Source organism: Hyla sarda, chromosome 3, assembly GCF_029499605.1.
Source record: "Hyla sarda isolate aHylSar1 chromosome 3, aHylSar1.hap1, whole genome shotgun sequence".
NCBI lineage: Eukaryota > Metazoa > Chordata > Amphibia > Anura > Hylidae > Hyla > Hyla sarda.
Genome location: NC_079191.1, coordinates 36973847 through 36998341, shown reverse-complemented (window position 1 = coordinate 36998341; position 24495 = coordinate 36973847). Strand labels below are relative to the sequence as shown.

Below are 24495 nucleotides of genomic sequence, written 5' to 3'. Positions count from 1 at the left end.
ACACATAGGATTTGTGTTGTATTATGGTGTATGCCTCTTTTTTGGTAATAATCCTTAAAGGAGTTATCCACCATAAGGTGATTTTAGTACATACCTAGCATACAGTAATGGACATGCTTAGGAAGGACCTGCGCTTGTCTTGGGGCTAAATGGCTATGTTGTGAGATTACCATAACACTGTGGCTAGCTTTTTGTGAACTGGTATTTACTGTTTGACTTTTTTTTTTTTTTTTTTTTTTACTACAAATCCCACAATTCCATTTTCCTCCCTCCCACACATTAGACACCCCACCCATTGAAACATAAATGAGCTGCATCCATTCAAAAGACCTGTGGTTTTCAATCAGGGTGCCTTCAGTTGTTGCATTAGTTGCAGATTGATCTCTCTCCCACCAAGCGATCGCTCCACCCATTGAAGCAGACAGGCTCCCTGTCATCAGCTGACTAGTGATGTCAGATCTCGGCCGCATTGCAACCTGGGAAAAATCTGAGACAACAGTCATTTTGTATGCTGTTAAAATGAGAAAACCGTCACACACAGGTACAGACACTATATTATGAACTACACTAACTTTACAGCCCCTGTAGCATAGTCAAAAAAAAAAAATTCCTGGAATATCCCTTTAAACCATAGTCCATTCATTATTGATTCAGCTCATTTTTTTCAGTACTTCCAGCCTTTTTACCTACCTGTCTGTTGTATTCTGGTGCCTCTTTTACTTTTTTTTCCATTTCATTTGTTGATTTTATGTCTTTATCATTTTCTCAATAAAGTTGATTTGATCATTTTCCTTTTGGTGTTGTGTGCACTAATTAGTTTTACAATCTGTGTTGAAAACTGCAACTCCCAGTATGCCCAGAGAGCCCTTGGCTGTCTAGGCATGATGGGAGTAGTAGTTTTGCAACAGCTGGAAGCACCCTGGTTGGGAAACACTGCACTATTGAGAACAGTATGTTCTGGGGACCATATATACTATTAGAACCTGACTACAGAGGACACGGTTTGTAGTCAGAATCCTCAAGATAGCCACAGAATTTTTACACTAGTAGAAAATACACTCAGGACTGAAACAGAATACAAATAGCAGTTGATATATTACAAGGTGAAATATTTTTACAGCTATTTTATGAGAGGTACCTTGGTGGTCCCAGAAAACAATGCCTCACCTATCAATGTTCTCTGGGATCCACTATCCTGACCTCCTTCTTATCCATATATGTCCTATATATGTCATTGTTATTTGTTACTTGGACAGACCCTTTTTTTCATCACCATTTGTTCTTGTGATTCTTTTGTAGCTCATGTTATTGCCAAAGCACAAGGCCTTGCTGTTTTATCGGTTATAAAAGCAGGCTTTTTGGTGACGGCTCGAGGAGGAAGTGGTATAGTGTTGGCTCGCCTTCCAGATGGAAGTAAGTATTTCTGAAAGCTGCTCGATTTTAGCTTTTCCTAAATGTTGCCTTAAAGGGTTATGCCGCTCCCCAGCATCCGGAACATTGCGTCCCAAATTCTGGCTGGGGGCTTCCGTCACGTCACACCCCGCCCCCTCAATGAGGGGGCGGGGCAGGGCGTGACAAGGGGGCAGTGTTAACACGGAAGCCCGTACCCAGCATTTGGAACTCAATGTTCCGGACGCTGGGGAGTGGAATAACCCTTTAAATAGAACCTGTATACTGATCCCGAGGGGCTGTAATGGGCAGCTGTATAGTGACCCAGGGTGGCGATGGCAGGCAATTATGTTCTGATTCATAGGGTCAATGATGGGCAACTATATTCTAATACATAGGGCCAATGATGGACAATTATATTTTGATACATAGGGCCAATGATGGGCAACTAAATTGTAATACCATAGGTCAATGATGGACAACTATATTTTAATACATGGGGTAATGATGGGCAACTGTATCCTGTCCCAGAGGTACAATGACAGGTAGCTATATTGTAATGATGGGTAAATCATTGGCAAGTATATTCTAATCCATAGGGTCAATGATGGGCAACTATATTCTAATACATGGGGCTATGATGGGCAACTATATTGTAATACCATAGGTCAATGATGGACAACTATATTTTAATACATGGGTTAATCATGGGCAACTGTATCTTGACTCAGGGGTACAATGACAGGTAGACCTATTCTAATCCCTAGGGTCAATGATGGGCAATTACATTCTAATCCCTAGGAGCAATGATAGGCAAATATATTCTAATCCCTAGGGTCAATGTTGGGCAATTATATTTTAATCCATTGGATCAATGATGGGCAACTGTATTCTAATCCATGTGGTCAGTGTTGGGCAATTATATTCTAATCCATGGGGTCAATGATGGGCAATTATATTCTAATCCATGGGGTCAATGATGGGCAATTATATTCTAATCCATGGGGTCAATGACAGGCAACTATATTCTAATACATGGGTCAATGATGTGTAACTGTATTCTACTCCAGGGGGGCAATGACAGGCAGCTACATTCTAATCCATGGGGACAATGATGGGCAATTATATTCTAATCCATGGGGTCAATGATGGGCAATTCTATTCTAATCCATGGGGTCAATGATGGGCAACTGTATTCCAATCCATAGGGTCAATGACAGGCAAGTATATTCTAATCCATGGGGTCAATGACAGGCAACTATAGTCTAATCCATAGCGCCAATGGTGGGAAACTATATTCTAATACATGGGGCAATGATGGGCAACTGTGTGTTGATTTACGGGGCAATTATCATTTTCCTAGGTGCAGTTTGTCAGATAAACTTTTGCAGGAAGAATAACAGAGGAAAGTTACACTGCACGTTGCCCTCGAATTGCAATTTTGTACGGAATGCACATATTTACAAAGAAAAAAACAATGGGAGTTAATTTTATTGAATTTAAGATCAGTTATCATCTTCTTCTCTTCAGTTTTCTGTCATTAAATGGAAGCATTAATTGGATTTTATTCAGATCATTGTCTGGTTACATTGTATCTGTGTGATTAAGTAATATCAGCCTGGAAACCTGAGCCTCTGCTGTGATTTCCGATGATATATTGTGACCCAAGGGGGCTGATCGCAGGACTGGGTCAGAGCAGCGTATATCTTAAATATGGAGTTTATTGGAAAGTTTCAGAACTTGAATAATATTGCTAAGTTAAAGGGGTACTCCGGTGAAAACCATTTTTTTCTTTTAAATCAACTGGTGGCAGAAAGTTAAACATATTTGTAAATTACTTCTATTAAAAAATCTTAATCCTTCCAGTACTTATTAGCTGCTGAATGCTACAGAGGAAATTCCTTTCTTTTTGGAACACTGATGACATCACGAGCACAGTGCTCTCTGCTGACATCTCTGTCCATTTTAGCAACCATGCATAGCAGATGTATGCTAAGGGCAGCATGGTGGCTCAGTGGTTAGTACTGCTGCCTTGCATTGCTGGGGACTTGGGTTCAAATCCCACTAAGGACAACAATAAATAAAGCGTTATTATTATTATAATAACGTCAGCAGAGAGAACTGTGGTCGTGATGTCATCAGAGAGCATTCCAAAAAGAAAAGAATTTCCTCTGTAGTATTCAGCAGCTAATTAGTACAGGAAGGATTAAGATTTTTTAATAGAAGTAATTTACAAATATGTTTAACTTTCTGCCACTAGTTGATTTAAAAGAAAAAAGGTTTTCACCGGAGTACTCCTTTAAATAAAGAACTACATCTTTTATAAGCTTCTTATACAATGTTTCTTGCTCAGGATGGTCGGCTCCATCTGCCATTGGTATAGCCGGACTCGGTGGTGGATTTGAAATCGGAATTGAAGTAAGTATGTTTTTTGTATGTTTGTTTTTAACATCTAATACATTCATTTTCTTTTTATCTGTCATTATTTTTCTGTTACCTTCATAAGTGATCTTTGTTTTATTGGCTAGTAGTAACCTTTTGTATCTTTAAAGGGGTACTCCACTGGCCATCATTTGGAACATTTTAGTTCTGAACGGTTTGTGCGTGCTGCGGGGGTCGTCTCACACCCCCACGTGACCTCATACCACACCCACTCAATGCAAGTCTATGGGAGGGGGCGTTACAGCAGTCACGCCCCTTCCCATAGACTTGCATTGAGGGGGCGTGGTGTAACGTCACGAGGGGGCATGGATGACCCTTGCAGCGTGAACACAGTGTTCGGAACTACATTTTCTGAACGCTGGCCTGTGGAGTACCCCTTTTAAAGCAAATCAGAAAAATGGTTACATACACGCCTAAAATGGTTACATACACTGTAATAAAAATCAGGGAATCGTACCTTTCCCCAGGCCCATGGTCTGCTGCAGTGCCTCTTTTTCTCTTATTCTCTGTCCTCTCGCTCAATGATTGGCAGACAGGACTCAGGCTCCAGCAATAAGCCCTGTCTAAAGCCAACAGAGATCACCATTGTCACATATTGCAGCACAGGCATAGTGAGCGAGCGAAGCCAATACCAAACTTGGCACACTCACCGCACATGTGCCGCCTGTGCTAGGAGAGGAGAGAATCATAGAATGTGTTGGCAGATAAGAACCATTTGGCCCATCTAGTCTGCCTAACTAGAGTTCCTCATAAAATGTCCCCCACCTGTTACTATGGTCTTTCTGACTGTGGCAACAGCAGCGTCTCAGACGGAATACAGGAAGTGAAAGCGGGGGCTTTATAAGCCTGTGTGCACTCCATGTATGAGGATCTCCGAACACAGAGAGCTGGGGAGAGCAGGCAGTGTGTGAGCTGCTGTGATTGGCTGAGAGGAGGCCACACCCCCTCACACCCCCTATGCAGCTCTTCAGTGCAGACCTCTGTCCATAGCATAGAGGAGAAGGAGCAGAAGTGTGACAGCATCAACACCCTCATACAGCAACATGTACCCCAGTAGTAATGAGATGGGGAGGGGGTTTGTTACAGTGTGCCAGCTCAGTAGTAAGGAGATGGCAAGGGGAGGGGTTTTGTTACAATGTGCACATCAGTAGTAAAAAGATGTCATGAGGAGGAGGTTTGTTAGTGTGCCAGCCCAGTAGTAAGGAGATGGCATGAGGAAGGGGGTGTTACTGTGTGTTATCAGTGTGTGATCCCAGTAGTAAGATTACATGAGGAGGAGGTTTGTTACAGTGTGTCACCCCAGTAGTAAGAAGATTACATAGGAAGAGGTTTGTTACATTGTGTTACCCCAGTATTAAGGAGATTACATGAGGAGGAGGTTTGTTACAGTGTGTCACCCCAGTAGTAAGGAGATTACATGAGGAGGAGGTTTGTTAGTGTGTCACCCTAGTAGTAAGGAGATTACATGAGGAGGAGGTTTGTTACAGTGTGTCACCTCAGTAGTAAGTATGGAAAATGCTGGATAACATACATGTTGACAGCCATATTGCTTGTCATTTAGCTTTACTACATAGTAGAGCCCTGGATTGGGATTGGAAACCCACAGGACCCAAAACGCGAGCGGAGACCCCCTTACCTTGCTCCATCGCATCCGATTGGCGTTTGATTACTCCAAGCCTGTGCTACAAGCTTGAGCAATCAACCCCCTATAACACTGATCCATGCAAAGCTATGGCTTTGCAGGGATCAGTGTAAAAGATCAGTGTGTGCAGTGTTATAGGTCCCTATGGGAGCTATAACACTGCAAAAAAAAAAGTGAAAAAAAAGTTAACAAAGGTCATTTAACCCCTTCCCTAATAAAAGTTTGAATCATCCCCTTTTTCCCATAAAAAAAAAAAAAAAAAACTGTGTAAATAAAAATAAACATATGTGGTATCGCCGCGTGTGAAAATTTCAGAACTATAAAAATATATTGTTAATTAAACCGCACGATCAATGGCGTACGCGCAAAAAAATTCCAAAGTCAAAAAAAGCGCATTTTTGGTCACTTTTTATACCATTAAAAAATGAATAAAAAGTGATTAACAAGTCCGATCAATACAAAAATGGTACCGATAAAAACTTCAGATTACGGCGCAAAAAATTAGCCCTCAAAATGGCCCGTAGGCGGAAAAATAAAAAGTTATAGGGATCAGAAGATGAGAATTTTTAACGTATACATTTTACTGCATGTAGTTCTGATTTTTTTTTTTCAGAAGTACGACAAAATCAAACCTATATAAGTAGGGGATCATTTTAACCGTATGGACCTACAGAATAAAGATAAGGTGTCATTTTTACCGAAAAATTTACTGTGTAGAAACGGATGCCCCCAAAATCACAAAATGAAATTTTTTCTTCAATTTTGTCGCACAATGAATTTTTGTTCTGTTTTTGCCGTGAATTTTTTTTGTAAAATGACTAATTTCACTGCAAAGTAGAATTGGTGGCGCAAAAAATAAGCCATAATATGGAAATTTATTTGCAAAATTTAAATGTTTATGATTTTTAGAAGGTGATGAGTAAAAAATTAAAATGCAAAAAAGGAAAAACGCTGAGTCCTTAAGGGGTTAAGTGTTTAAACATAAAGTCCCATTCACACAGCCACCTGCTGTATGTTACCAGAGCAACTGCTCTCACTTAGAGAGTCCACACTTGTGTCCGTCGCAGCCCTTGCTGTGCCCGCCTGGCAATGGACATGGTGTTTCCCCCTCTAACAACCACTTCTGTCTAAGGGAGAGCCCAGACTACATTGTCTGACGTCCTTTTTAAAGGGGTACTCTGGTGCTGAGCATTTGGAACAAATAGTTCTGAAAGCTTAGAGCCGGCGTCGGGGCTCATGACATCACGACACCGCCCCCTGTGAATTTACGAGCCCCGACGCCAGCTCTAAGCTTTCAGAACTATTTGTTCCGAACGCTCAGCACCGGAGTACCCCTTTTAACACACTTCCCCTCTCTGCTGCCTCATTGATTAGGCAGGGACAGGAATGGCGGTCGTGGATCGCCACATTTCCCTTTTGTTAAGACCTGTTTTTGGACCTGGATTATTATGGGATGAAAGGCAGGTTTAGTCGTGAGTCCTTTCATACCATTCCTGGGCCATTCCAGATTTAAAGACTAGCCCATGTCAACTCAAGTGCTCAAGGCAGCTTCTCACTGGGCTTTAGAACAAGGTGAGTGTCAGTCTGCAAGTGAGACTGTGAGGAACCTGTACCACTGAGAGTTTAAAGGGGTATTCCACTGAGCCGTGTGCGTGCTGCAAGGGTCAGCCATGCACCCTCTGACTGCTAGTTTGCTGCTGTTTGACTGGTTCTATGGAGCTAATCTCCCACAACTCCTTTCTCTTAGGGTGGGTTCACACTACGTTTTGTCCCATACGGGAGCGCATACGGCAGGAGGGAGCTAAAAGCTCGCGCTCCCGTATGTAACCGTATGCGCTCCCGTATGCCATTCACTTCAATGAGCCGACCGGAGTGAAACGTTCGGTCCGGTCGGCTCATTTTTGCGCCGTATGCGCTTTTACAACCGGACCTAAAACCGTGGTTGACCACTAGCTTGTCTGGCATGTCCAAATTGTATGTACTCGAGTATAAGCTGACCCGAATATAAGCCGAGGCCCCTAATTTCACCCCAAAAACCCAGGAAAAAAAAAAAAAGTTATTGACTCGAGTATAAGCCTAGGGTGGGAAATACATCATCCCCCAATGTCATCATCCCCCCTGTCATCATCCAAACCCCTGCCATTAACACCCCTGCCATTAACACCCCTGCCATTAACACCCCTGCCATTAACACCCCTGCCATCATCCCCCCTCATCATCACCCCCCCCCCCGTCATCATCCCCCCCCCCTTCACCATCACTGCCTGTCAATCCCTTCTTCAGTGGTCTTCAACCTGCGGACCTCCAGATGTTGCAAAACTACAACTCCCAGCGTGCCCGGACAGCCATCGGCGGTTTCGGCATTCTAGGATTTGTAGTTTTGAAACATCTGGAGGTCCGCAGGTTGAAGACCACTGCGGCCTTCGTCATCATCCAGACCCCCATTTAGCTTTCTACTTGCCTGCCCTCGGTGGGAAGGAAGGGTGAGCTGGTCCGGGCCATCTGTGCTGCAGGGACCATCCGGTGGGGAGGGTTAGTCATTCTGGGCTGTCTATCTTCACCGGGAGGCCCTCTTCTCCGCTCCGGGCCAGCCCCGGACTAGTAACATTGCCTTGACGACGACGCACAGGGATGTTCATGCGCAGGGACATCACGGACGTCTGCTGCGCACGGACGTCCCTGTGCGTCGTCGTCAAGGCAACGTCACTAGTCCAGGACTGGCCCGGAGCGGAGAAGAGGGCCTCCGGGTGAAGATAGACAGCCTGGAACGACTAACCCTCCCCACCGGATGGTCCCTGCAGCATAGATGGCCCGGACCAGCTCACCCTTCCTTCCCACCGAGGAGAGGTGGGTAGAAAACTAAAGGGGGGTCTGGATGATGACGAAGGCCGCAGTGGTCTTCACCCTGCGGCCCTCCAGATGTTTCAAAACTACAACTCCCAGCATGCCCGGACAGCCGATGGCTGTCCGGGCATGCTGGGAGTTGTAGTTTTGCAACATCTGGATGTCCGCAGATTGAAGACCACTGAAAGGGATTGATAGGTGGAGAGTTCACTCGAGTATAAGCCGAGGGGGGGGGGGGGGGGGGGGGGCATTTTCAGCACAAAAAATCGGCTTATACTCGAGTATATACGGTATCTGTCCAAATATATTGCTCCTCATTATAATGTATTGCTCTTTTTCAAACAACAGTTCTGTCACCCAACCCTGCTTGGTGCTTAGTTGTGCTAATTTGGATTACTCTATTCTAAAAGAGGAATCCTTTCTAAATGAGTGCTTTTTTTCTAACGTTAACGCAAAAATTTTGTGCCTTTTGAACAAAGGCGCAGTTAATAAATACTGTCCACTGCATGGGCAACTGCACGGGCAACTGCACAGCCAGTTTTTGCAAAAACGTCTATTTCAAAAAGGTGCAAAACAATTGTGCAAAATCCCAAATTTGTGCAAAATTGTGCCTTTTTACAGTCAAAAAAAAAAATTATGACGGGAACAGCTTGCTAAATCTCCCCCAATCTGTCTAACTGTAGATTGGTGAAGGCCAAACTCTTTACAGATGGTTTTGTAACCTTTTCTGATGCGCATCAACAACTCTTCGGAGAAATTTCATCTTGTTCGTGTCTGGAAACACTTCCATAAACATGTGTTGTGAAGATCGGACTTTAATAGATCCTTGTTCTTTTAAATAAAGCAGGTCACCGATTAATACCTGACAAATCATCCCATAGATGGGAAAACACCGGAGACTAATTTCAACTTCAGTTTGTCTTTTAATCTGAAAGGTTCATATACTTTTGCTTCTTACATTTATGTGCTATTTAAAGGGGTACTCTGCTGCTCAGCGTTTGGAACAAACTGTTCCGAACGCTGGAGCCGGGAGCTCGTGACGTCATAGCACTGCCCCCTCATAACGTCACACCCCACCCCCTCAATGCTGTCACGCCCCCTCCCATAGACTGGCATCGAGGGGGCGGGGTATGACATCATGAGGGGGCAGGCTATGATGTCACGAGCTCCCGGCTTCAGCGTTCGGAACAGTTTAGCAGCAGAGTACCCCTTTAATTAATTTTCCTCGGTGAATGTTTAATATTTTTGACTTATTTGCTCGATTTGGTCCTCTTTACCTACTTCTAGGACTTGTGCTAAAATGATATGAAGTTTTAGGTCAAATCTATGCAGAAATATAGACAATTCTTAAAAGTTGACAAACTTTCAAGCACATAAAAAAAAATTAAATACCGGTAAATCTTATGTTACTAATCCTGATCATGTACATGTGATTTTTATGTCTCGATCACCCATATTTCATTTAAAAATAACATATTACAGCTGCTTAATCTCTTTTCCATCTTGTCAAAGGGAGGAGGCGTTTCCCTCTCTTGCCTGCACTGTGACTCCTCCCCTCAATCACTCTGCTGACTCACTGCTCTCAGGAGCCTGGCAGCCCTGCTTTGTACCCCTTTCCTCTCTGGTTTTATGCTGTGTACACACACACACACACACATACAATGATTATTGGAGATTGCCTGTACTCTACCACCAAAGACAATATGGTGAGTGTATAACTTAAATCTTCCTGCCATTCATGTGTATCATCCTCAGGCAGTCCTGTAATGCTGGGACTTAGTCAGTTAGTAGTTTTGGATTAGTTGGAGGTACAGAACAGCAGTGTTGTCTTCAGCTGTGCCTACAGCTTTTGAAAAACTATAACTCCCAGCATGCCCATACATCCTTTGAATGTCCAGGCATTCTTGGAGTTGTAGTTTTGCAACAGCTGACGGCACATGATTGGTAAAACTCTGTGTTACTGTATTCCTCCTGCAGCCTTGTCCATCAGCCATCTCGTGTCCATGACCCTTGGACACGCTCATGCTGCTGGGGGACTCATTAGTATCCCAGGAGGTATGGGGACCTCTATTGATGGGATTTTGAAAGGCCGTTTTCTTTAATAAAATGTGATTTTTTTAAATATTTTTTAAAGAAGTGTATTAGAAAAACTATTGTTTTGCCAAGATGTACAACATATCATTATTATTATTTTTTGATATCTTGGCAGTGCCCATTTAACCTGTTTTAATTCAGACACCTTCTTATTAGCAGTCAGAAGAGGGCAATTTTAAGCGTACTCATTTCCTTAAAAATAATTTGAAAGTACTGAAATAAAAACAAAACCTTTATACATTTAGTATTGTTCACCTACAGAATAAAGGTAACAACATTTTAACCATAGTGTGCAGTGTGTAGAGATGAATGCATCCCAAAAAATTGCAGGAATGCAGTTTTTTTTTTTTTATTCCTCCGTACACCCTCCCCCGCTCTATACCTAGTGGAATCTATGGCTGCCATTAGTAGCCGACATGGATCAATCTTCGCTGACAGCTGTTAAAGGGTTACTCCGGTGAAAAACTTTTTTTTTTTTTTAAATCAACTGGTGCCAGAAAGTTAAACAGATTTGTAAATCACTTCTATTAAGAAATCTTAATCCTTCCTGTACTTATTAGCTGCTGAATACTACAGTGGAAATTATTTTCCGTTTGAAACACAGAGCTGTCTGCTGACATCATGAGCACAGTGCTCTCTGCTGACATCTCTGTCCATTTTAGGAACTGTCGAGAGTAAAAGGAAATCTCCATAGCAAACATATGCTGTTCTAGACAGTTCCTAAAATTGACAGAGATGTCAGCAGAGAGCACTGTGGTCATGATGTCAGCAGAGAGCTCTGTGTTTCAAAAAGAGGAGAATTTCCACTGTAGTATTCAGCAGCTAATAAGTACAGGCTGTCCGGGCATGCTGGGAGTTGTAGTTTTCCCACATCTGGAGGTCCGCAGGTGGAAGACCACTGGTATTGGAAGTTATACTCACGTGTCCCCGCCGCTCCGGACCATCACCACTCGTCACCGCTGCCCGGAATGTCGCCGTCCATCGCTGTTGCCGCGCCCCCGGGGTGTCCCTGACGCTCCGGCAAGGCCTCTGCTTCCCCGGCATCCTCGCTCTCCGTCGCCACCATCACGTCGCTACCTATTGGATGACGCATCCTATGGGATGACGGGACGGCATGAGCAGCGACGTGATGACGACGTTGGAGAGTGCCGACGATGCAGGGGATCCCGAAGAGGACGCGCCGGAGCCCCGAGGACAGGTAAGTGATCGTCAGCGGAGCACACGGGGCACCGTAATGGCTATCCGGTGGCAGCTGAAGCAGTCTGCGCTGCCGGATAGCCGTTTATGCGATGGCCCCGACATACAAAAGCCTCGTATGTTGATGCTGCCTCTGAGAGGCCATCGTATGTTGAAATGATCGTATGTCGGGGCCATCGTAGGTCGGGGGGTCACTGTACTGGAAAGATTATGATTTTTAATTAGAAGCAATTTACAAATCTGTTTAAAAGGGGTATTCCAGGAAAAAACTTTTTTTTTATATATCAACTGGCTCCAGAAAGTTAAGCAGATTTGTAAATTACTTCTATTTAAAAATCTTAACCCTTTCAGTACTTATGAGCTGCTGAAGTTGAGTTGTTCTTTTCTGTCTAAGTGCTCTCGGATGACACGTGTCTCGGGAACCGCCCAGTTTAGAAGAGGTTTGCTATGGGAATTTGCTTCTAAACTGGACGGTTCCCGAGACACGTGTCATCAGAGAGCTCTTAGACAGAAAAGAACAACCTTAACTTCAGCAGCTCATAAGTACTGAAAGGATTAAGATTTTTTTAATAGAAGTAATTTTACAAATCTGTTTAACTTTCTGGAGCCAGTTGATATATAAAAAACAGTTTTTTCCTGGAATACCCCTTTAACCAGTTGATTTTTATAACCATTTTTTTCCACCGGAGTACCCCTTTTTAAATGCAAAAATTTAATGCAAAGCTTTTATTTCCCTGAGTCCTCACCAGGGTTAAAGCTGTTGCTCCTTCTGACTGACCCTTTCTGGTTGCAGAAATCATTCTATGAATCCCTGATCTGCGCATTGCTGGAGGATCTGCCCAGCATATTGGCATTTGTCACACTTGGGGATCCGTGCATATGACTTTTTGGTATGTTGAAATGTTTCTTCCTCGCACATCTGGTTGCACTTTTATATAACTTTGAGGACCACATGGTTGATTATATAGAGATATCTATATACCAGTGATCCGATGGGTCAGAAAGCGAGGAAATCTCCAGGCTGTACATTTTTTCTCTAAATGATAATGAATTGTAGTTCTCTCTGTGACAAGGCAGAGGACATAGTGAAGTAATGAAATGTAATGACACGACCGTCCATTGCTGTAACGTACATTATAAAGAAAAAGGATATACCCGGAGCACAGAAGAGTAAGTGCTGACACTAGACTGAAGCCTGTCTGCAGATCTCAGCAGGAATTTCACTCATCAATGTTCGGTGATTGTCATGAAGTTATATGCTGTTCAGTGCCATTTAATTTGAAGGGTTTGTCCAGAATTTTTTTAAATCCTAGACACCCACATATGTGCTGAAATAACATATAATAGCCTGTGAGCTCCCACTCCAGCTCCAGTGGTCTCTTTTGCCCCCTCCAATTGCAGTAGTGATGGTGGGAGGCTGAGCTCCTGTTGTCTTTTCTATCTACTGGTGTCACCTTTTTTCTGCACAGATCACTTTCCAGCAGCCTCCTCCTTATCACAGACAGAACAGGAAGTCTCAGCTTAATTTTAGGCCTAGTGGCCAGACTAAAAACTGCAAGATTTCAGGATTGTTTTAGAATAGAAATAGTAAAATGGAAAAGAGGCACCAAATATTCTTACAAACTGGTGCTTAGCACACAGCAACATACGTGTACTTTGTGACGGTTTACCGCTTATGAAGCAAGCACTGGCGCTGCGCTCGCTTCATATACTGCGGGTCCCGGGGTTAATGGTTAACCTCAGCAATCATTCTAATGTCCACTATTAACCTTTTAGATACCATGATCTATGGCAATTACAGAATCTAAAGACTTACCAACAGGTGCCGATGGGTTCAGGTTGCTAATCGGACCCCCACAGTGAGATTGTGGGGGTCCGATGAGTTAAATGGCTGAGAAGGTCACTTACCCTCCTTTTTCAGGCCAGATTGTTGCTCCAGGGGATTAGCCTGGCAGAACAAGGCTGAAATCAGTGGAGCGCCAATCTTTCTGTACAATGCTATGCAAAAGTTTAGCATTGTACAGTGAATTCAATTCAATCAGTCTTAAAAAGTGTAAAAAAAAGTATGTAAAAACCCCTCCCCTAATGAAAAATTAAATCCCCCTTTCCTAGTTTTACAAAAACATAAATCACATATTTTGGGATCACCGTTTGTGGCATTGTCTGAACTATTAACCCCTTCCCGACCTATGACATACCGGTACTTCATGGGTCGGGTGAGTGGAATATGGTGCAGGCCCTGCTATCAGCTGCTGACATCTGCCGGTATTGACGGACATCGGGCTGGCTCCGATGTCTGTCATTTAAATGGTTAAATGCCGGTCATCCCTGGGGTCTAGAGGACCTATCTGCAGCTCCACAGTGTAATTGTGGGTTACAGGTGGGTTCCTGGGATAAAACTGGGATTTGCCCGTTATTCCTGGTGCTCAGTGGATCGACTATTGCTTAAAGGGTTACTCCGACCCTAAAACATCTTATCCCCTATCCAAGTGATTAGGGGATGAGATGTCTGATCGCGGGGGTCACGCCGCTGGGGATCCCGCAATCTTTCATGCAGCTCCCACCTGTCTCAGCTGCACGAAACGATGATCGCTCCGTGTCTGAAGCCTCATGACCGCGAAGCCGGAGTATCGTGACGTCACGACTCCACCCCCTTGGCGGGACCCCCTCTATCAGACATCTTATCCCCTATCCCCCTTGGGGCTGGAGTACCCCTTTAAGGCTGCCTTAGGCAGCCCTTAGCAATTGAGGGCTGAAAATACAGATCAATGTAATGCAATAGTATTACAATGATCTATGTAAGCCATATACTGATGGCCTATAATAGGCCCCTAGGGGGGGGGGGGGGTGCAAAAAATGTGGTAAGAAAAAGTTTTTAAGAATATGAAAAAATCCCCCCCCCCCCATTCCTTTAATAAAAATTCAAATCACCCAATTTATCCAGTTTTTCGAATAAAAAAATTTCTAAAAAAAATAAACCTATTTGGTATAGATGTGTGTGAAATTGTTTGAACTATTAAATTAGGATGTTCCTGATGCTGCACGGTGAATGGCGTAAATGCAGAAAATTTCAAACAAAAATTCTGGCGCACGACAAATGCGACACAAAAAAACCCTGTAAAATCTACTCGGAAAAGCTTTAGGTAATTAGGCCAATTGTGTCAATTTTACCATAATGTGCACTGTGTAAAAGTAAACCCCACCCCCCCTCCCCCCCAAAAAAAGTTGCAAAATTGCTCATTTTTTTTTCAATTCTTCCTCCCCTACATATATATATAATATTTTTTTTTTTGTTTTTTCCGTATATTTTATGGTACAATGAAAGTAATCATTCGATCATTACAAAGTGCAATTGATGGCGCAAAATACAAGCTCCTATATGGGTCTGTGGATGGAAAAATAAGAGATATGGCTCTTAAAGGGTTACTCCACCCCTAGACATCTTATCCCCTATCCAAAGGATAGGGGATAAGATGTCTGATCGCGGGGGTCCCGCCCCTGGGGACCCCCCGCAATATAGCATGCAGCACCCACCTGTTTCTTGTCTGGAAGCGCTGGAGGGTCTTGGTCCCGTCCACGGAAGTTTGTGCTGTCACGACTCCGCCCCCGTGTGACGTCCCGTCCCGTCCCCTCAATGCAAGTCTATGGGAGGGGGCGTGACGGCCGTCACGCCCCCTCCCATAAACTTGCATTGAGGGGACAGGGCGTGATGTCACATGGGGGCGGAGTCGTGACATCACGAACTTCCGGTGGAGGGGACCCAGACCCTCCAGCGCTTCCGGACTAGGGATGGAGTACCCCTTTAAAAGGTGAGGAGGAAAAAACTAAAATGTAAAAATTATAATTAGCTGTGTCCTTAAAGGGGTATTCCAGGCAAAAACTTTTATTTATTTTTATATATATATATATATATATATATATATATATATATATATATATATATATATATATATATATAATATACATATATCTCAACTGGCTCCAGAAAGTTAAACAGATTTGTAAATTACTTCTATTAAAAAATCTTAATCCTTTCAGTACTTATGAGCTTCTGAAGTTAAGGTTGTTCTTTTCTGTCTAAGTGCTCTCTGATGACACCTGTCTCGGCAAACGCCCAGTTTAGAAGAGGTTTGCTATGGGGATTTGCTTCTAAACTGGGCGTTTGCCGAGACAGGTGTCATCAGAGAGCACTTAGACAGAAAAGAACAACCTTAACTTCAGAAGCTCATAAGTACTGAAAGGATTAAGATTTTTCAATAGAAGTAATTTACAAATCTGTTTAACTTTCTGGAGCCAGTTGATATATTAAAAAAAAATGTTTTTTCCTGGATAACCCCTTTAAGGGGTCAACAATAGGTCATTTTCTTTCTCCCATTCCCTTGAACGTGATGTAGCCGGAGCCTAACAATGATAAAAAAGCAGCAAGACATAAAATGTACATGCCCAATACTACTCTATGGAATATAATGCCTATTGATTATAAATACAGGCCCCAGATGCAGACATGTTTCTAATAACAATGTTTCTTAATTTACTCAGGTTCCCTATAAATGGGTAATAATGAGAATGTCCCGGTAATGAAGTTAGTTGGTCTTTTGATATCTATCTCACGAGCCTCTAATATTATAGTGGATATCCAGGAGGGGATGATTAGAGAAAATCATTCCGATCGTACAGCAGACAGGCTCCTGGCTGAGGATCCGGTCATAGACATCTGCTATCGTACACTGGGGGACCAAACATTTTCCAATTGTCCATAAGTGACCGCACGCAATTCTTCGTGAGCATCGTCCTGGGGCTGTCAGTCATCACTTTACTATCTGGCGTAACCGCTTCCTAAAAATTACTACCTACAGCGTCCCTGTTATTACCTGCTGATCTCTACAGAAGTAGCTAGTTGAGGTGTAGATAAGTAAAATAAAAGCCAAATAATCACTTTATTTTCACAATTCCCTTTTGCGATGAGGTTTAAAGGGGTACTCCCATGGAAAACTTTTTTTTTTTTTTTTAAATCAACTGGTGCCAGAAAGGTAAACAGATTTGCTAATCATTTCTATTAAAAAATCTTAAAGGGTACCTCTCATCAAATAAACTTTTGATATATTTTAGATGAATGAATGTTGAATAACTTTCCAATAGCATGTTAATGAAAAATATGCTTCTTTCTATTGTATTTTTCCCGATCAGTCCTGTCAGCAAGCATTTCTGACTCATGCTGGAGTCCTAAACACTCAGAGCTGCCAGCCTGCTTTGTTCACAGCCAAACAGGCTGTGAACAAAGCAGGCTGGCAGCTCTGAGTGTTCTCCTTTGTGAACAAAGCAGACTGTCAGCTCGTAGTGTTTAGGACTCCAGCATGAGTCTGAAATGCTTTCTGCCAGGACTGGTAGGGAGACCCCTAGTGGTCATTTCTTCAAAGGGGAAAATTAAATAGAAAGAAGCATATTTTTTAATAGCATGCAATTGTAAAGTTATTCTGCATACATTAGTCTATAATATATCAAAGTTTTTTTTTTTTTTTTGATGAGAGGTACCCTTTAATCCTTCCAGTACTTTTTAGGGGCTGTATACTAAAGAGAAATCCAAAAAAGAAATGCATTTCCTCTGATGTCCTGACCACAGTGCTCTCTGCTGACCTCTGCTGTCCATTTTAGGAAATGTCCAGAGAAGCATATGTTTGCTATAGGGATTTTCTCCTGCTCTGGACAGTTCCTAAAATGGACAGCAGAGGTCAGCAGAGAGCACTGTGGTCATGACATCAGAGGAAATTCATTTATTTTTTTAGATTTCTCTTTAGTATACAGCTGCTGATAAGTACTGGAAGGATTAAGATTTTTTTAATAGAAGTGATTTACAAATCTGTTTAACTTTCTGGCATCAGTTGATTTAAAAAAAAAAAAAAAGTTTTCCACAGGAGTACCCCTGTAAAGGGGTTTTCCGACAAAATGAAAATGACCAGCTTTGGGTATAAAGTAACAAAATACACTATATTCGCCTTGCAAAGTGCTTCCTGATGTCTATACAGTGATCCCTCAACTTACAATGGCCTCAACATACAATAGATTCAACATACAATTTGTCTTTTCTGGAGCATCGTAAGTTGAAACCAGACTCAACATACAATGCTACCTACAGTCCAGATCTGTGAAACGTGTCAATGGCTGGAAGAACCGACCAATCAAAATGGGCATTCACTGGTAATACCCCTGTATTACTGAAGTGCATGCACTGCCTGGTGTCTGGTATTACATGTTCTGTACTCTTTACCTGTATCAGGGTTAGCTGTTCCTTTGGACACCAGGTGAGGGCAACTCCTTTACTTTTTTGGGACATTGCATGTACTGTACAGGATCCTGAAGAAGCTCCTGTCCTCTACATAGACCAGTGTTTCCCAAGCAGGGTGGCCCCAGTTTTTGCAAAACTACAACTCCCAGCATGCCCGGACAGCCTTTGGCTGTCCGGGCATGCTGGGAGTTGTAGTTTTGCAACAGCTGGAGGCTCCCTGCTTGGGAAACACTGACCTAGACAGTGATTACAGTTCCCAGCAGCTTTTTCTTACTTTTATATGTAAGGATTTGCTTTATCTATATTAGTTATTTACTTGTTTTTTTCATCCTCACTTTTTCCTATTTTTGGATGACATTTTGGTGGCTTCAGAACCAATTACCAGGTTTCCATAGAGTTCTGGTCTCAACATACAATGGTTTCAACTTACAATGGTCGTCCTGGAACCAATTAATATTGTAACTTGAGGGACCACTGTACTACCGCGACCATGCTCTATGGCTCTTAGAGATATGTTATGGCTCTTAGAGATATGGCTCCCTGATCACCCACACTAAACCAAATACACAGGGTTATAGTGTGGGTGACCAGGAGTGCAAAGAGGTGTCACTTACCAAATTCCATCCAGTGGCTCCTGTGATATTGCCCGACGAAAGTCCGTTCTCAATTCAGTTACCTGCGCGCAGGAGGCGGGGCCCCCGATGGCTGTCCGCCCATTGCTTCTATCTGCCTCCTGAAACAATTTGACCTATTAGTATATTTATTTTCTGTGCTGTGCTCTGAGGCAGGAGCGCAAATGCAGTTAGTTTACAAACAGCTTTCATGTCCTAGTGACATGAGAACTCTTTTTACCGGAGTGCTCTACTACTGTGCCAGAGCGCATGCGCTCCGGCCTCGGAGCGCAACGCTCATGCGACTTGCGTCACTAGGACGTGAGAGCTGTTTGTAAACTAACTGCCCTTGTCTCGTGCCTCAGAGCGCAGCGCAGAATATGAATATACTAATAGAGGCAAATTGTTTCAGGAGGCAGAAAGAAGCAGGGGGCGGACAGCCATCGGGGCCCCACCTCCTGCGCGCAGATAACCGAATTGAGAACGGGACTTTGCTACGGCACTGCGCTATCCTTACAGCACAGAGCGAGTTCGCCCTGCACGTAATGACGCGCAATACAGGGGCCGGAGCATCGTTACGTCACAGCTCCGCCCCTCGTGACGTCACGGCCCGCCCCTTTCAATACAAGTCTATGGGAGGGGGCGCGGCGGTCGTCACGCCCCCTGCCATAGACTTGCATTAAGGGGACGGGCCGTGATGTCACGAGGGGCGGAGCCATGACGTCACGCTGCTCCGTCCCCTGTATCGCCCGTCCTTACGCACAGAGCGAACTCGCTCTGTGCTGTAATGATGGCGGGGTGCCGCAGCGGCGATCCCAGGGCTCCCCAGCAGTGGCACCGCAGTGATCTGACATCTTATCCCCTATCCTTTGTCTTTAACATTGCCGTTTAACATTAAACATTGACGTTTACTTTAGCGATCCAAAAAAGTTAGCTTTTTTTTTTTTTTTATTAAATTTCATAGGTTACCATTAAAAAAAAAAAAAGAAAAAGAAATACAGTAGGGAATGGATGGAAAAAAACGTAGGGAACAAAATTTATATTTTTTTATAACAACATTTTTATAAATTTTTATATGGGACATAAAGATGTAGCCGGCAATATTAAAAATGTACAAAGGGGCCATGTTATTGTAAAAAAAAATATATATTTTTTTTAATACATTTTGTGAAACTTATTCATGTATTTTAATATTGTGTTTTATAAAATGTGTGTGATTTTTACTGCTTTCAACTTTATTCTGTATATTTCCGACATTATTTAGGTACTAATACTACACATATGGAACAGACTGTTTCATGCTGGGAGCAGTAGTACCTGCACTAAGAGAAAGATCGCAGCGGGTGTAACTCCTTACACCTGTTGCGATCATCCTTTTATAATCTGTAGAAGCGGGTGGCATGGCGCACTTCTCTGCAATCCCTGCTTTGAACTGTATTCCGCTGCAATGTGAAGTTCTCTTCACATCACTGATTTATATTTGGCGCTGAGAGTTGTGGTTGGCTGGATGGTACCAGTCAATCACAACTCTGTGGCATATACGAATCTGTGATGTGAAGAGAACTTCACTTCACAGCGGAGTAAAGTGCCAGGCAGGGGAGCGGAGAGGTGCGATGAGTGGGCCAAGATACCTGGAGACTACGGCTGTGATTAATGATTACAGTGATCCCCTGACATACGATCATTTCAACATACAGTACAGACCAAAAGTTTGGACACACCTTCTCATTCAGAGTTTTCTTTATTTTCATGACTATGATAATTGTAGATTCACATTGAAGGCATCAAAACTATGAATTAACACATGTGGAATTATATAAATAACAAAAAAGTGTGAAACAATTGAAAATATGTCATATTCTAGGTTATAGCCACCTTTTGCTTTGATTACTGCTTTGCACACTCTTGGCATTCTCTTGATGAGCTGTAGTCACCTGAAATGGTTTTCTAACAGTCTTGAAGGAGTTCCCAGAGATGCTTAGCACTCGTTGGTCCTTTTGCCTTCACTCTGCGGTCCAGCTCACCCCAAACCATCTCGATTGGGTAAAGGTCCGGTGACTGTGGAGGCCAGGTCATCTGGCGCAGCACCCCATCACTCTCCTTGGTCAAATAGCCCTTACACAGCCTGGAGGTGTTTGGGGTCATTGTCCTGTTGAAAAATAAATGATGGTCCAACTAAACGCAAACCGGATGGAATAGCAGCCGCTGCAAGATGCTGTGGTAGCCATGCTGGTTCAGTATGCCTTCAATTTTGAATAAATCCCCAACAGTGTCACCAGCAAAGCCCCCCCCCCACACACCATCACACCTCCTCCTCCACACCAGCACACCTGTGAAGTAAAAACCATTTCAGGTGACTACATCTTGAAGCTCAACAAGAGAATGCCAAGAGGGTGCAAAGCAAAAGGTGGCTACTGTGAAGAACCTAGAATATGACATATTTTCAGTTGTTTCACACTTTTTTGTTATGTATATAATTCCACATGTGTTAATTCATAGTTTTGATGCCTTCAATGTGAATCTACAATTTTCATAGTCATGAAAATAAAGAAAACTCTGACTGAGAGGGTGTATCCAAACTTTTGGTCTGTACTGTACAATGGCCTCTCAGAGGCCATCGTATATTGAATGCAGCATCAACACAGTGCTGCTGTTTGTCGGGGCCATTGCAAAAACGGCTATCCGGCAGCGCTGACTGCTTCAGCAGCCACCGGATAACCGTTTAATGTGCCCCGTTCTGCCTCCTGGTACTCACATGTCATCCTATTGCTCACGCAGGCCTTCACTGTGAGCTGCATGCAGCCCCCCCAGTGCAGCCATAACCAATAGCCAGCAGCATCTTGCTGCAGGCATCCAATGAGCTGCTGGCTGCCCTCCATTTCCCCGATAGCTAAAGTGTACAGGATCACAATGGAGGACATTGCCTGGGGCATTGTTCGGCACTAGGCATCAGGCTGTAACCATACCTCATTCTCCCTAAATTTCCAATGAAACACATGCAAGTATATAACACAGGAAGATGGTGATATAGGCTTGAGAGTCTGGTCAGAGGTGATGACATAACTCAGGGGACGGGGCTAGATTTGAGAGACTAGATCCAGACAAACCTAGTGAGACCGCTTGAGGTATAAGGAGGAGCTGGGGAGCTGGAGACAACACCACACTAACAATGAGAGGAATACACAACTTCGTGAATCATGCAATAGCATGCTGAAGCCATTGCAACTTTTGATAACCCTATATTAGAAGGTTATATATCTTGGGGTGAGAGCAGTGGCATCACTAGGCATTAAGATTCGGGGCACGTGCCCCTTATAAGAGGATTGGAACACTGCATAGCCCTGGTGACAGCTCTGGCCATGCAGCTTTCTTTTCTCCGGTTCCGACAGGGAAGACCCTAGGGTGATAGTTTTATTTAAATACAATTTTCTGATACCGGAATACACTTTTTTTTAAGTCACTATCCGCAAAGCAGAAATTTGACATTTATTGCTGAATTGTCCCCTGACCACAAATGTTAACACAGAAGTTGTTGGATGGAAATATCTGTATGGTACTCATCACTTATCCTATCCTATATAATACACGGGAGAAATATCAATATAGAATAATGTAAGAGCTGGATATAAATCCCAGAGGAGATCATTTTTTGTATATCACTCATGAAACCTAAAACCATAGATTTATCCAAAAATAACACCAGAGAACGCATTGTCCATGTTTAGTTAGGTGTGAAATGTTGACTATAGAAATTAATTTATAAGGAGTGTAAAGTGCGGAAGTTCAATTCATGTATCAAATAATCTTGTATAATGTAAGTTCTTATTAGATTGACAGATGCTAGATGGGTGGCCACATTTTTATTTTAAGAAGAATTTTAAGAAATTCTTATCAAGGCCTTAAAAGGGAAACTTTCATCAGTGTCACCTGCTAACCTGTTGGTATAGCAGGTAGTGCAGGTGACACTGATTATAACGATACTTACCTGTCCCCGATTCTTTGTCCATTTCGGCCTTTATCTTTTATTTGGCGGCAGGCTAGTTTCCCTTTTAACTAACCTAATTGAAGATTTTCCTACCCTTTGACGACAGAAAATATAGATTTTATGAAAGACAGAAGGCAAATATGCTTAAAACCTTCTTTACTGTGCTCATAGCAGCAAAGTTTTTTAAATATAATATAAAAAAAAAACATGGAAAAACTTCATAGGTACAACCAAGTATGCCATATAATGCTCAGCCAATCAGAGCGTAGTCTAGGGAATTTCCAATGTCATTCCTGGTATATTTCCTCTTTCTTTGAAGATAACAGAATAACAGTAAACGTAAAATAAAGTCCCAAAATATAGGTAATATATAATTCCAGAGTCAAATCAGGAAACAACATACAAGTAGATGAGAATGAAGAACTGGAATCAATATATCAACATTTAAGCTATGGTGAAGGAAATCAATGCCATCTTGAACTTGAGAACCGAATTCAGAAAACACTGGAAGCAGATGAACCAGTCAGTGGATCTAATAAGCTGTAAAAACAGAAAAAACATGATAGAAAGGATGGGTTAGGGTGGGATAATGTTCGCCTCCTGTCTTTCCGAAAATCTTCAATTTTATCTCAAGACAGGAGGCTTCACATTATGCAGGTTTAAAGCTTAAATAATAACAATTAAATGATATTTAAAGATACATGAGGTTCAGGACAAAAATAGAAAGTTTTGAAAGTAGATTCAGATGACCAGTTGACCGCTTTAAGGAGGTCAGAAAGGGAAACACCAGATTGAATAAGTTTAGTAGACCTAGCTCCTATAGTAGAGTGAGCTCCAAAAACAGAGATGTCAATGCCAGCAAGAATCATGGTTTGTCTAACCCATCTAGCCAGAGTAGCAGAAGAGACGAGCAAGTGAAGATTGAAATAACAAATTGAGAATGGGAAGGTCGACGGAAGGATTCAATTCTAGATTCATAAGATCTAAGACAAAGAACCACACATAATTTATCTTGATGTGGAAAAGAGGGATAAAAGACTTGGTGAAGATTTGTTTTTGTACGTCTGTGGATGGTGAGAAGAACTCCTTGAGGAGAACATTTTCTCCGAGATATATATAAAGCTCTAACACCTGAAACTCATTTTATAGAAATGAGACAAAGAAGAGAGGGAAGTTTAAAAGATAGATGTTTTAAAGACAGTGTCATTGTCATCCCAAGAGAGAAAAAGAGAGACAAGTTTAACATCCCAAGTATGATGGCATTTTGGTAAAGGTGGACATTTAAAATGAATGCCTTTCATAAGTTTACAAATCAGAGGATGTTTACCGATGGGAATAGAATCAAGGGGAGCATGGAAAAAAGATATAGCAGATCTATAAAGATTAAGGGTACTATAAGCTTGACCCAAATCAAAAGAAGCCGAAAGGAAGTTTAAGATTTGAGGGATAGGTGTGTGAAAGGGATCCAAGTCCCCTTGAATGCACCATTCAGACCAAAGTTTCCAGGCTGATCGGTAAGCAGTCCTGGTACCTAGAGCCAAGGCGTCAGAAAGGATGTCTCTAGTTGATTGAGAAAATCCTGATTCGAGATAGGATGACCTGATATTCACCAAGCAACCAGAGGAAGTTGATTGGAAAATATTAGAGGGTGAGGATTCCCTGATGGGTCTAGAAGAAAAGGATAATTTGGAATGATCTTCAGAATGTCGATGATCATGCCAAGAATTTGGGGAAACCATGATTGTGTTGGCCACCAAGGGGTGATCAACACAATCATTGCTTTTTGGATCGAGACCTGTAAGAGAACTCTCGGAATTAGATGGAAAGGCGTACAGTACTTTTTGAGGCCATATTTGAAGAAGAGAGTCTACTCCTGCGGCTTCCGGATCGGGACGCCAACTGAAAAACTGCTGAAGTTGACGGTTGAGGCGAGAGGCAAACAGATCGAGATGAATAGGACCCCAAAGAGGATTGATCTGATGAAGTATCGTAGGATCCAATCTCCAAT

The 24495-nt window shown here is 42.7% G+C and overlaps 1 protein-coding gene across 4 annotated transcripts in view; it reads left to right on the top strand.

The window, feature by feature from the left end:
• Positions 1 to 24495, top strand: part of SH3YL1 (SH3 and SYLF domain containing 1) — a 126151-nt gene that overhangs the window by 31924 nt on the left and 69732 nt on the right. For all 4 annotated transcript variants that reach the window (XM_056564068.1, XM_056564065.1, XM_056564066.1 and 1 more), the window contains 2 exons: positions 1300 to 1413; positions 3743 to 3807. In XM_056564068.1, the coding sequence (XP_056420043.1) occupies positions 1300 to 1413; positions 3743 to 3807 (179 nt within the window). The remainder of the gene's footprint in view (positions 1 to 1299; positions 1414 to 3742; positions 3808 to 24495) is intronic.